This window comes from Pituophis catenifer, unplaced genomic scaffold, assembly GCF_029215685.1.
Source record: "Pituophis catenifer annectens isolate HBS135680 unplaced genomic scaffold, rPitCat1.0.hap2 SCAF_1, whole genome shotgun sequence".
In the NCBI taxonomy this organism is placed as follows: Eukaryota; Metazoa; Chordata; class Lepidosauria; order Squamata; family Colubridae; genus Pituophis; species Pituophis catenifer.
Genome location: NW_027256881.1, coordinates 113,646,890 through 113,661,154, shown reverse-complemented (window position 1 = coordinate 113,661,154; position 14,265 = coordinate 113,646,890). Strand labels below are relative to the sequence as shown.

Genomic DNA, 14,265 nt, shown 5'->3' with positions numbered 1-14,265 from the left:
TGTCTCATGGTCAAGATTTTTAAACTTTTGAATTCCACTGAAAATTTGGGAGAGGGGGATCTCAATGCAAAAGTCATCAGTGGCAGAAAAGGTTCGCCAAATGACACTTCTCACTGATCTACAAGCTACAACCATAGATCAAGTAGGCCTAGAGTAGTCTTCTTGAATTGAGAGGGCACCATTAAACATACGTGAAAATCTTCCAGAAAGGTACACTAACAGAGAAGTTGGCAAAGGAAGGAAGACCATGCTTTAAATAATCATATTGATACATGCTTTATCACAGTATTGGTTCATCTGAATTTAATAGCAAAACTAGTTAATAGAACCACCATTTTGTACAGATACTTAATGAAGAATAACCTTTTACTGAAGGTTCCTCCTGCCGTAAATGTTGCCTAGCAGGAATCTAGGAGATACTCTTCCAAAGAACAAGGAAATTATTATACCCAAATTATTTTCATTTGCTTATATGTTTAGATTGTAGCTTAAAGTGAAAGAACATTAACATTTGTAACCCCAAACCCACAGATTTAAAACACAGTGCTGCTAAAAACTGAGTTCTGAGTTAACAAAAGACGGAAATCAACTCATTTCTGGAGTGCTCCATTGTTACAGTGTTGTGTTCTCTGCTTAAACTTTTCTTGTCTGTATTTTCATTGCTTTTTCGGGCCAAATATAAGAGTCTGTCAGAAAGCTTTCATAGTCAGTGTTGTACATCTGGGAGCGGATGAATGCTTCCTTGTCTTCTGGTTCAGGGTAGAAAGTTGCTGTCTTGTTTTTGTAGGCTAGCTCTGCAATCTAGGAGAACGAGACAAGTCCTTCATTGTTAGAATTCATAGTGGCCTGAGCAGCAGCATGATATTCAATGGGGAAAATTCAAAATTTAATAACCAGGTATCAGATTGCCATCGTACAGCGAGCAATAAATCTGTGTTGTGTCCAAGAAAAGATAAAACATTCCTGGGCATCATACCCTTTGAAAGGAAGTGTTACAAGCTGTAGCAATCATAATCTGTTAATTCACATCAACTTCATTTCAACTGGGAGTGAAAAAGTTCCAAGAAGATTCCACACCCATTTGCACTCTTGATTGAGGTGACCCTGAAAGTACAGATAAATCCCCAAAATGACCTCAATGGCTCTCAAAGAAATGGCTAATGACCAAATGACTACAAAGAAATAGGATCCTTCCATGCTTCCCCCCCCTCCCCGCCATCCTGCCAGTACTAATCCTTCCATTTCCCCCTCCCCACACACACACACACACACTTTTCTACCAGAACTGATAAAGCTTCTTGGATGAGAAGCGAAACATCTTCAAAGAAAAAGCATTTCTTCCTCAAAAAAAAAAAACATACTCCAGTTGTTTTTGAAAAAAAGAAAGCACCTTTCATTCAGATGGGAGCATTTCATATTAAAGTACTCAAATTAGAGAGGGATCTTAGATTCATTGCAATAAAGGGCCAACTCACCAAGCGCATTCAGCTCTTTACGACATAAATATGTAATAATTGGCAGTGTACTTAATCCTGTCATCCTGTTTTTCTCAGATATTGTTTCCATTCTAATGCCCAAACAATATTTATAGGACTGCCATTACAGTGTAAACTTCACTGCATTCGATGCATGTAGATTATTGTAACCTTACAGTTAATATTTCAAATAGACTGCATGTTTAATTTTCTGGATCTTCCATCAGTTATCCTAGTTCAGTGATGGCTAACCTTTTTGCCATCACGTGCCAGGAGAGGGGGGGCAGGGGAAGGGTCACGCATGCACGTGCCCACCCGCATGCGCACGCAACCCCACCCACCCCCGCTCTTGGCACATGATGGCCTGGTAGGCCCATTTTTCTTTCTTAACCTGATTCCAGATCCTTTCTATGCATCCGGGAAGGTCGAAAACAGCCTTTCCCACTCCCTTGGAGGCCCTACGGAGGCTGAAAGGGCCCATTTCCCAACTCTCGGTGGGACAGGAAGTGATGTTTTTTGCTGTCCCCAGCCTCCAGAACCTCTCTAGGAGTCTCTAGGAGCCTTTCTAGGAGTCTCTAGGCGCCTCTCTAGGAGTCTTTAGGCGCCTCTCTAGGAGTCTCTGGAGGCTGGGGACAGGAAAAAAAGTCACTTCCTGTCCCACCGGGAGTCGGGAAATGGGCCCTTTCAGCCTCCGTAGGGCCTCCGAGGGAGTGGGAAAGGCTGTTTTCGACCTTCCCAGATCCATAGAAAGGATCTGGAGCCAGGTAAGAAAGAAAAAGGGACCTTCCCCACCCCTCACCAGGCCCTCCAGAGGCAGGAAACAGCCTGTTTCCCTACTTCTGGTGGGCCCAGAAGGCCCAAAAATCAGCTGTCCGGTGTGCGCATGCGCCCCAGAGCTGAGCTGGCGTGCCCACTAATATGGCTACGCGTGCCACCTGTGGCACGCGTGCCATAGGTTCGCCATCACTGTCCTAGTTGACAATTAAGACCCTTCTGCAAACTGTCCAGTGTTAAAGCAAAGTTGGTTATTGAAAGGATTCTAATTTTGGCTCTTAGGGAACTATGTATTTATATATGTATGTATGTATGCATGTATGCATGTATATATATGTCGATACAATTCAAATACAGAACAGATAGTCCTCATTAAATGACCACAACTCGGGCCAGCAATCATTAAGCAAAGGTTGCGATTGAAATTGTGACTGTTGTTATGATCAGCTTTCCTTTGCTTTACAAACCTGAAAAGGTCACAAATGTGAGGATGGCCATAAAGTTATTTTTTCAGTCTAACTGGTGTTAAATGAGACAGTCACTAAATGAGGCTACTTGCATTATGTCTATGGAGATTCTCAGTCATCCAGGTCATGGTTGTCCCAAAGGTGCTTTTTCAAGAGACAACTGGTCTTTCTGGCTTTTCTTTGAAGATGTTTCGCTTCTCATCCAAGAAGTTTCTTTAGCTCTTGAGCTAAGAAGCTTCTTGGATGAGAAGCAAAATGTCTTCAAAGAAAAATCAGAAAGACGAGTTGCCTCTTGAAAAAGCATCTTTGGAACTACTTGTATTATGTTTACATAAAAGTCTTTGGACTTCTCCACTTGCATCCTAAGTTCTATAAAACACTGCCTTAGGAATGACAGGACAGAATGCATTTGCAAAATTATTCTGGAAAGTCTTAGAAATTCAATGTATTTCATTTAAATGAATTTAAAGAGATCTCATAAATAAAATTCCATAGGGAAAACTTTAGCCCTATTAACCCTGCAGACTCAAATAACCAAATTTTATTGTTTTTTTGTTGTGTTTTTCACAATAACTAAATACAGATATGAATTATGGGAAGAGCAACAAATATATTGAATTAGATGCACAGATGGAGATTTTAAACTATCACTTCCCATTTTTAATTCAGTTCTTCACAAGGTAGCAATCACATTCAGTTCAAAATATTTTTGCAATATTGTGGGGATGAAGTTCAGTGTTAGAATTTCAAATATGTTGTTATTTCCTATTTCATGTCAGATGATATATTGGTGAAATATAATCACACCATCGATTGTATTCTATTTTAACATTAATATTAAGAATGAAATAATATTTTGTATTATATAATACACTGTATTGTACCATTTTTCTCACTGCTTAAAAATATAGTAAACTAAGTTTTGCCATACAAAAAAATGCAGGATTTCAAACAAATTCTTTGACAATAAATTTGCTTTAAATATTAAAAATGTCTGCATTGTCAAGTTGAAGAGGATTAAATATGACAAGCAGCTTTAAAATTATTACCAGATGTGCCTGAGAGAAGCAATTCCTTACTGATAACAACAAAGCAAGAATAAAAGAATTGGCAGGCTTGTAGAAAATGAAAAATGGAGCCCAAAGAGCGAAAAAGTAAGTCAAACTACACCAAAAGCCAAAGATTTGTGGCTGAATCTCCATTTGTTTATGTTCCAACTGAATTACATCTGTACTGCATTTTACTGACCCCTTCACTGTTATTTGTCCTGTTGGATAAACTTGCATGCCTTTGTAATACTGTTGTTAGAAAGTGTGACTAGGGAAAGTCAGTTTGAATTCACTTGGGACTTCATTGACTGGATGGTCATCCACAGCCATGGAAGTTTTTTCTAAGAAAAAAAGGGTGGTAGAGAATATACATCCTACCAGAGATCCTCAAAGGAAGGGAAAGGAGAAGAAGAGGGACAAGGCAAGGCTAGGCTAACACCCACTTTTTCTGAAGTGGATGTTACAAGCCAGATTTAGACCAATCTTAAAAAGCTGCAGAAGAGAATGGATTCACATCAAAGTAGTTTCAACAGGGACTATGTCAAACAATGGTACAATGTAGGTTTGGTTTGCTACGATTATTTGATTAAAATTATTTATTGTATACATTTTGTTACTGAAACTTCTTTTTGAATCACAGCATAATGAGCTATGAGAATAACCTTGAGGAACAAAAAGAAGAGTCACCATCAAGACAAGATCAGATAAGAAAAATTGGAGTCCAGGACTTCCGGTTTGGCGTCGCGTCGATGCAGTCGGGGAAATAGCAGGCTCCGATGAGTCCTGTGAAAAACGCGACTGACGAACCGCCACCGATGGGTCTACGGACCAAACCTGTCCTGCAGGGATGGGGGAAGAAGAGGGGCACCTCAGATGGCCGAGAGGAATAGGCAAGTTCCTTGGAGGCCAGAGGGAATCCTCTGAGTCGGTGGCGGCTGCCAAGAAGCCGTGAGAAGCCGGGAAAACAATTGTGCAGGAGGAAAGAAGAAAGAACGAGATACTTCGAAGCCGGGTGAGTGACACCAACCCTGGCGGGAAGCAACACTTAAGTATGGACTTTTACTAATAAGACCCCCAGCTTTAATTAGCGGCTGTAAGTTTGTGGGGCATGAAGATCTACAAAGTAATAAGAGGAAACAAAGACCCATTAAGAAATTTGCCTTACTATAGGCTGACTTGGTAGAATTGATTATTAATATACTAGAAATTTGGGTTTCTCTTTAAATTGGAATTGATTTGAGCCTTGGGGAAAAAAGAAAAAGAGAAAAAGGAAAAAGCGATAATTATGGACTTAACACCTTTAAAAGTTAAAAGAAGAGAGATAAACAGATGGTTACATAATGGATACAAAATGGAGATTGCTGTGACTAAGCGAAAGTGTGGATTGTGCAGACTCGCCTTCTGTTTGAAAAAGAAATTTTAACTCACTATTTGGTTTGGATCTTTGAAAATAACTATGGATTTTTGGATTTTGGAGATTTCTATTCTGTCTATGTGGGATTTGATAAAGAAAGAAGAAATATAATGGAACTATTAAAATTTAAACTAATTGGCGCAGGAACAAAAGGTGTGGCGCAGGAACAAAAGAAGGGAAGCTGATGGACTTTATATGGAACAGATGTTACAAAAGAATTAAAGTGATTTATAGAGTTTCAAACATGGAAATACAGATTTTGAAGTGGAATGTTTATGGACAGATCGGGACATGAAGAAATAAAATAGATAAAATTAAAATGTGATGTTTAAATAGTCAAATGTTTAAATGACTTTAAATATTAACAGGAGGTGCTTATAGAATAATAAAGATGGAGAATAACAGAAGGTAATTAAAATAGAAAATTGATGCAAAGGTGGTAAAAATGAGATTTTTATAAAAATACAAGAGTATATATTAATATGAGAAAAACCTAAGAAAACCTATTAGATTATGAGAGAACAAGAAGAGAATATGCCTGATATAATATGTTTTAATCTTAAATTGTAAACAAAGTTGAGAATGGTATATATGATTAAATCTGAATGATTAATGTATTATTGGATGATAAAACAAGATATACAATTGTGACTGAATTTAATGTATGCTAGAAATATTAAGAAATATGTTGGGAGTTATCCTGGAAGAGTATGCTATAAGATATGCTGGATATCAGCTAAACAAAAGTTGGAGAGGTGGAGGAGAATATGCTGGAAATCAGCCAAAATAAAATATACTGGAAATCAGCCAAACAACAGTTGGAGGTATGGAGGAGAATATGCTGGAAATCAGCCAAAACAAAACATGCTAGAAATCAGCCAAACAATAGTTGGAGGTATGGAGGAGAATATGGAAAATTAAGTGTAATTGTTAAAGTTTAAGATTTAAAGATTCGTTGAAATGGGTCTAGAGATTAAGGAATACAGATAAAATTTTGATTTATAAATTGAAATAAAAATAGAGTTGTACATATTTGGGAAATAAGATTTGTGATGATAAAATGTAAGGTAAACACTTAGATCAAGTTGTTAGAATATTTTTAAAATTTGTGTTTTTGATTTTTATGTTAAAAGATGCAAGGGAGGGAATTAAGCTAGATAGAATTTTGATTGATAATTGGAAATAATGAGTAGAGTTTATTTGAAAATTAAGGTTTTGATGATACAATAGATTGGTTTAGAATAAGATGTTAGAATTTGTGTTAAAAATTTGAGTTTTGATTTTGAATTTTAAAAGATGTAATGAAAAAATTGGGATTAGAGCTTGTTAAAGGAATGTAAACAATTGTACCTATCTATGACCAGATCAAGACCTCGTTCTTAAAAAATATATTTTATGTTTATGTTTGGAAAAAAAAATAAAAAAATATATTTTTTTTAAAAAAAAGAAAAATTGGAGTCCAAAGCAGGAATATAATTTGAGAAAGCATCTCAGGCTTGACCCTCCCTAGTATTCTTGAACATAAAAGCAGAGAGAGGAAAGGTACAGTCATACCTGCAAGTTTCTGTTACCATAACCTTATAATAAAAGTAATTAGAATTCATAACCTTATCTTGAAGGGCTGACACATAATATGATTAGTCAGTAAAGAATGAACTTACTTTCACAGCAATTTTAAGAGAGATGTCTTGAATTGCAGCTAAAGGTGGATATAAACGGCCTTCATCTAAATGCTTCTTTGATACCTGTTGACATATAACCTAGGAAGAAAAAGTATATATATATATATATATATATATATATATATATATATATATATATATATATATATATATATATATATATTAGATGCATGTATTGCTGATACCTTTGTTTAAAGAAGAAAAAGTTGCCGTAAATTTAAAAAAATCAGGAATGAACATATATGGGAGTTTTAAATGACAGTAGCTTCATCTCTGATACCTGCCGGTTTGCCTACATTTTTCTGATCCAATGCTCTGATCCTTTATTTTTTTTTTTATATTATCATTACATTACATTACATTACATTATATTAATTTTACAACTGCTTCTACAGGTGTTTCCTACCAACATCCAGAATATACTAACATATCATGGAAATAACTTTGAAGACCAATTATTCAAAGATCATCTTAAAGAGCTTTATTCTTTTTTTCCTTTCATACAGATATACACTGTAGTCCAGAATTCAATGTAGAGCAAGGAAAGCAGAATTCAAGCAACTTTAGCTCTTTTTAAGCTCTCAAAAATCCCTCTTTCTTTTTATCAACTGCATCAATTGTCAGACCTAACAAATAATTTCAGGCATGTAGAAAAGGCTAGGGGAAAAAAAGAAGACATCCTTGACTTTGAAAACAAACTCTCCAATTTGAACTTGACTCCCGGTGGCTTTAACTTCATGTTCATGTAATATTCTTGGCATAATACAGACGTGATTTGCCATTGCCTTTTAGGATGCTGTTTTATCAGTTTAGCTTGGGGGGGGGTGTCTCCTAAATTGGCCACTTTAAGAAGTGTGAACTTTAAGAAGTTAGGAGACCCCTGAGTTAGTCTGTGTGGTATTTATATAGTGCCTATTTTATGTGGCTTTTTAGATGTTGATGGCTAGCTAGTAAGTCGTTGGCTGTTTGCTTGTACTGCCAAGCCCTCCCCTCCTAAGTACTTGATAAGCTGGTGGTAAATTAGCATTCCTGTTGACTGAGGAGGGGCCCGTTTCCAAGGCTTCAATCACTTCTCTGGCTGTTTTTGTGCCTGCTCGTCCAACAATCTTACTAGCTGCAAAATTGAATCTATGTCCTTGTTCATTTGTTCTGCCCCAGCTACGGACCCCAAAGAACGCAGCACACACAAAGTCTGTACAAACCTTAGTTTACTAAATTAAATCAGTCTTTTTCAAACAAAGGCTGTTAATTAACTTTCTTAACAGCCTACAAGAATCCAAAGAATAAATAATCGTAATCTTACTATGGTTGGCCCAGAAGCAATTTGCAGGAAACTGATTAAGAGAACTAAGATCCAGACGCGAAGGAGAGTGAACGAAGTTGTTCTCTGCAAATTGCCTCAGTCGTCATCCTTCCTTAAATAGGCTAAGGGAGTAGCCAATTAGCCCCAAGCCTTACTCTCGAGGAGACCTCCTCCTGCTTTTTGGCAGCTCTGCGCGCCCGTGCATCGAGAAGAGGCTCCTCCTCTTCTTCCTCTTCACTTATGGGAGCTTCTGAAGGCCCTGGCTGAATCCCCGCCTCTGGCACCACATCTTCTCCAGCCTCCTCATTGTCTGATTCGAGTGCCAGCTGCACAGGCTGCTGGCGCAGCACCACACCAGCCTCCTCACTGTCGGAATCAGCTACTAGCTGTACAGGCCACTGACAGGCCACAACATCATTGCACTGTGAGGCTACCAATGAGTTTGGGTCTCCTCATCTGACCACACATTTGTGTTCTTGCAATCTGGTGGTTAACTTCATCCTTATCTGTCCTACATAAGGCACAGAGGCAATCCATGCAGGGAATCCAACGGATTACACCGTAAGTGTCTCCCATCTCAAAGCGATCTTTACAATGCATAACCTGTCCTCATATGGTAGCCTCTGGGCAGTGTGCAATGCCCACTTGCAGATCTTGGAAGCTGCGTTCTACAGCTTCCGAAATGTTTTTGATATACGGCATGTACTAGCCCATAAAAATTTAATTTATTTTCTCTTACAGTGTACAAAAATTACTATATTTTCTTTAAATCTAAAAGCTGGAAAGTGTTGAATAAATGTTATCAAAAATAATATTTTTATATTTTGGAATCCACAAGGGGGAGCTGAAGTTGTTAAGAAAAAGCAGCACAATTTTATATTGGATGCAGCTAAGTAAGTTTTCTTTAAGCAGATCCAAGTTTTTTTAAACCAGGCGGCCTTGCAATTTAGGCAGAGTTACAATAATATTTCATTAGCTTAAAGTGCTCAAACATAATTCTGCTTGGTGAGGCACAGAAGAACGATGCTTGTCATCAAGTGAAACTGCCTATAATTAGGCATTATAGCCTTCTGGACTTAAGTGTTTCATTTCCAAACTCTACTTTATTTGGCATGAAAATAAGAACACCTGAAAACAAGACTCGTATCTTACAATGAGTAGAGTGTTTCTTTTATCAACTTTAACTGGAGAGCTTTAACAATTTATAAGATTTATAATTCTATACAGGGGGTGATGGCTCATTGGTTAAAGACACTGAGATTGTTAGCTGGAAAGTTGACAGACTGGGTTCAGGACCCAAGCGCTGTGTTTCTTAGTTACAAATAGAAACAAGCAAAATAAGAACCACTTTTCAAACTTATTTTAAAGATGCAATCTCTATGATTTTATAGTAGTATTAATCAATACCTTAGGTAGAAAAAGAACCACGGGCAAGGAAGAAACCAGAAAAATGTTCACAATACGTATTTGCCAGAAGTGATGTTTTCTACTAGGAAACCTTTGCCATTGGACTGCATTTTATACCATATTGTTGTAAATGAACAAGATCATGTGTGACTGCAACTTGCAATTTCACTTTTGCTTTCTCCATTAATTCTACTTGTTGGAAACCGGTTATGAAGCTCACAAATGGCGATCACGTGACCATAGGACACTGCGACAGTTGCAAAGGTATGCCAGTTGCGAAGCATCCGAATGGTGAACCTGTGACCATGGAACACTGCAGCAGCCTTAAATGAAAAGCTTTTTTTTCAACTGTCATAACTTAGAAAGGTCACCAAACAAGAAAGTTGGTAAGGGGCGGTGGAGGCAACCTGCATTCCCATTTATATATACAAAAAACAATTAATACCTCTGCAGTAAGGAGAAAAATGTCATCACTTATGTTTCTCACTCCACATGAAACAACGCCTAGGGCAATTCCGGGAAATACATAGGCATTGTTCCCCTGTCCAGGATAAAACATGCGTCCGTCTGGAAGAGTGACTGGATCAAAAGGACTTCCACTTGCAAAAATGCATCGTCCCTGAATAGAAACAAAAATAATATTGCAAAGCGTAATTTAATGGGAAAGGATAGGCATACATTGAAATGTTCGTGTAGATAACAGTGCTTTTATAAAGTGATTATATTAGAAACTACAGGAAGAGCAAAAGACCTATTATTTGATGTTATATATCTATAACATCTATGTGGTTTCTTCTGGATATTTTGGCAAGTTTCAGATTAGTTTGAAACCTTTCTATAATTTTATTATAATGTCCACATCTGTCTAACTGTAGATAAGAAGAATGAGTTTTCTATGTTTCATAGTTTTTAATTCTTTCTCCTATAAAAAAACATCTGGGAGAACTTTTCCAAGTTCTCTTCATCCACAATCAACTGTGGCTGAATGTTATGATCATTCGGTCTATGCATATGTGTACGTATGTTGAATGTCTCTATATCACAGAAAGTCTACGTGACAAGCTTCTGGTGAAATTTTATCTTCTATACAATTCTTTTGAATCTTGTCATCTCAGTTTGAGATGATGACCTTTCTAAAGTTGTTCTTGTTCATAACTATTGTTACAAACGGTGCAAAAATGAAACACAAGTCCAGAAAATCTATTTGAGTAATTTGCTGCACAGTTATCTGAGAAGAACAGGTCAATATTTCATTTGGTGAATGTAATACTGCTCACCTTGGAACAAGCCCAGAATCTTAACTTAAATTTTATAATACGGTTTATAATATAGGTTTATTGAGAAATTCCACTAAGATCAATTATTTCTGTGTGAATGAGCATAAAATTGCTCATCTTCATTTTTAAAAAAGGAGACTTGCTCAAAGTTTTATATGCTTAAAGCTTGTTTTACATGTTTTAATGGAAGAGTAATAATTTTGATGCATCTTTAGATCTTCCGGTCATGAGATGGAACCATATTCCATCTGCTTTAAAAAATATTTGCATTACTCCTCCATTCCTGTATTGCATCCTTATGCTTACTTTTCAATAAGCAAAAAGGACATGCTGCATTTTGTATGTATTTACACATATATATAGCGACACGGTGGCTCCCTATATATGTGTGTAAGCTAAGACACTGAGCTTGTCGATCAAAAGTTCAGCAGTTCAGCGGTTAGAATCCCTAGTGCCGCATAATGGAGTGAGCTCCTGTTACTTGTCCCAGCTTCTGCCAACCTAGCAGTTCAAAAGTGCATAAAAATGCAAGTAGAAAAATAGGGACCACCTTTGGTGGGAAAGTAACAATGTTCTGTGCACCTTTGGCATTTAGTCATGCCGGCCACATGACATCTTCGGACAGCGCTGGCTCTTCGGCTTTGAAACAGAGATGAGCACCGCCCCCTAGAGTCGAGAACGACTAGCACATATCTGTGAGGGGAACCTTTACCTTTACCTTACACACATATATAGCTAGTCCTCAACTTACAATCATTATCTCCATCTTTCCAGTATCATCCCTTCCCTCAGCCACCACCAACGTCTCAAAGTAGCATGGTAGGTACTTTGATAGCTACATAGCTCTGGCTACCTAACCCCCATCTTCTCAGTAGAGTCACTCCATCTCTCCTCTGTCACTGAGAATGTTCTAGAAGTCCTCCCACCCCTGGCCTTCCCCTAAGCCTTCCAAGCCTTCCTGCAGCCCTGCTCTCAAACCTCTAACATCACATATTCTACCAGCCTAGTTTACTCCTCCAACTAACACCTCGCCAGTAATTTTCCTCTTCTCCTCCTAGTTATCATCAATTTCCAAGTGAAGCACATCTCATTCTGCTCAAACATTTGTGTTTCCTTTCCTGCACAGGCAAATGCATTTTGGTTCATGTATGTTTCATCCAAACAGCTGTTCTGAACACCAAAATGCTTTCTGAATACTTGGTAAAATGTAACTAATTACTTCCATTTTTTTTTTACATATCAGCTATCCTTATGTTACAAATCTGAACTCGTTACTTTACAGTGAAAGGCAATTATTGTAGTACAGCGATTTTGAGGAGCTTTGCAGCGTGCCAGACTGCAATTTATGCATGTCTCTTAATGATTAAAATGGTTGCAACTTTTTATTTCTCCCTCCAGTGACAGATATTAGGGAAGAAATACATTCTACTAGTTCCTGAATATATATGAAATCCTCTATTAATTGAAATGTTGGCCATATGGTCTTATGGAGAAATATTGCTAAAAACACCCACAAATAAGTCTGAAAACTGCCAAAATAAATACACACAGAGACAATTGTATAAATATATACACTAATAATGTGCCAACAAAAAGTATAATCAATTTAAATATAATTCTTCCCTACCCCACCCCAGTACCTCAGTTAAGTAATAGCAATCTTCAGCAGAGCATTCTGCTTTGCTAGTTGGGTTACTGAGTGCGAAAATTATTGGCCGTTTGTTGAAGGAAGCCATATTCTTGATAATATTTTTTGTAAATGCACCAGCAACTGCAGAAACTCCTATGTCAGGCAGAGATATAACAGAACGTTACGGAATGAACAATATTTATCCTTCACTCTCAAAGAATATTCTGCAGATGTATTGAAAAACAATTTCATTTAATTATATTTCTGCTCCATTACTTAAAAAAGATAAAAATGACAAGACAGACAGAAGTGCTATTTTAAATTAGTTACATTACTACATATATTGTAGCATCATTACCATCTTCACCCTCACCACAATATGTTTATATCGAGACTGGAAAATAAATGATATAGGTTAGGTGTTGCCATAGTGCAGTGTTTCTCAATGTTAGCAACTTTAGGATATGTGGACTTAAACTCCCAGAATTACTGAATTACTAGCTGTTAAATAAATGAGGCAACTTTGATATAGGCATTTTTTTAGCACCACTATGTTTTCTGTAACCAGAAATGTTTTTGTGAGATTATAAAATCTAAAATAGTATGCCAGTTTACTCTTGAACAAATGTCATAGCCCTCTAGTGAAAGGCAGTCTCCATAATTGCCCAATGCATTGCATTTCTTTATTTTCACTAAGATGTTTCACTGAATATAGTAATAAAATCCTTCCATTGAGAAGTATAGAAATTCTTAAAAGGAAGGGGAATTTTTTTTTCCAAACAAAAAGCACATTTTTTTTCTCTCATGAATAAAGTATTCTGAAATATTCCTGACATTATTGGAAGTATTTTCATTGGAAACTGTAAACTGCTTAGAGAGGGTTGTAAAACACTGTGAAGTGGTATAAAAGTCTTTATATTACCGCTTCACAGTGCTTTACAGTACTCTCTAAGCAGTTTACAGAGTCAGTCTATTGCCCCCAACAATTTGGGTCCTCATTTTACCCACCTCAGAAGGATGGAAGGCCGAGTCAACCTTGAGCCTGGTGAGATTTGAACTGCCAAATTACAGGCAGCTGACAGTCAGCAGAAATAGCCTGCACTACTGCACTCTAACCACTGCACCACCGAGGCTCAATGATACTATAGATTAGAGTTGTTCTTTCTCCAATTTGTTTTGTTTAACTGATTATGCATGTCTGCTTTGCTTATTGTTCACAAAAAGTTTTTGTTTGAAGGAACCTAATCTACAGCAAATGCTTCTGAGACTAAAATCCATACAAAAGTCTTTTAGATGCTGGCTTTTCCTGATCACCAAAGTGTAACCATGCTCCCGTATTGTTTCTCCCACTTCTGCTTCAAAGATCTGCTGAATCTGAAACCAACTTTTGAAAATATAGTCACCCTTTTAATCGATGGAACAGAATATGGTTTAAGTCAGTTAACTGATTCAAACCACACCAGTATTGAAAAATGGCTACGAAGCTATTACAGATAATTTCCAATACTTACTTAGGGGAAAAAGAACCCTAATACCTATGGGACCTTACCCTGTTTTAAAAATAGATCCTACCATTCTCTCCAAAATGGTTTCTTCGAGCCATTTCCCTTACCTTTACAAAGTTCTGCAGTACAGTAAAAGCCTTGCAGATTCTCCCAATAATAATCTTCAACTGAATAGGGAACACTAAGAATTTTAAAAATTAAGTCTGCACTTATATAAGGCATCCCAACTAAGGATGGATATATAGGGGTATAAGAACAAGGACAGGTTTTGTCTAAATGGTG

General features: G+C 37.1%; 1 protein-coding gene across 1 annotated transcript; it reads right to left on the bottom strand.

Moving 5' to 3' along the window:
• Positions 1-291: 291 nt before the first annotated feature.
• LOC139308558 (NADP-dependent malic enzyme-like) lies at positions 292-14,205 on the bottom strand. Its single transcript, XM_070932158.1, has 5 exons — positions 14,091-14,205; positions 12,489-12,631; positions 10,017-10,190; positions 6,841-6,939; positions 292-801 (listed from the first exon to the last, which is right to left on the bottom strand). Exons 1-5 carry the CDS (start codon positions 14,203-14,205, stop codon positions 634-636), a joined length of 699 nt encoding a protein of 232 aa, XP_070788259.1. The 3' UTR covers positions 292-633.
• Positions 14,206-14,265: the final 60 nt, after the last annotated feature.

What these genes read in the sequence shown, in the direction of transcription:
- LOC139308558 (XM_070932158.1), bottom strand. Translation starts at nt 14,205, where the DNA reads ATGCCTTATATAAGTGCAGACTTAATTTTTAAAATTCTTAGTGTTCCC. An exon ending in ATTGCTATTACTTAACTGAG is followed by an intron (nt 10,191 to 12,488) that starts GTACTGGGGTGG and finishes GTTTCTATTCAG; the next exon opens with GGACGATGCATTTTTGCAAG. An exon ending in CTCTTAAAATTGCTGTGAAA is followed by an intron (nt 802 to 6,840) that starts GTAAGTTCATTC and finishes TCGTTCTCCTAG; the next exon opens with ATTGCAGAGCTAGCCTACAA.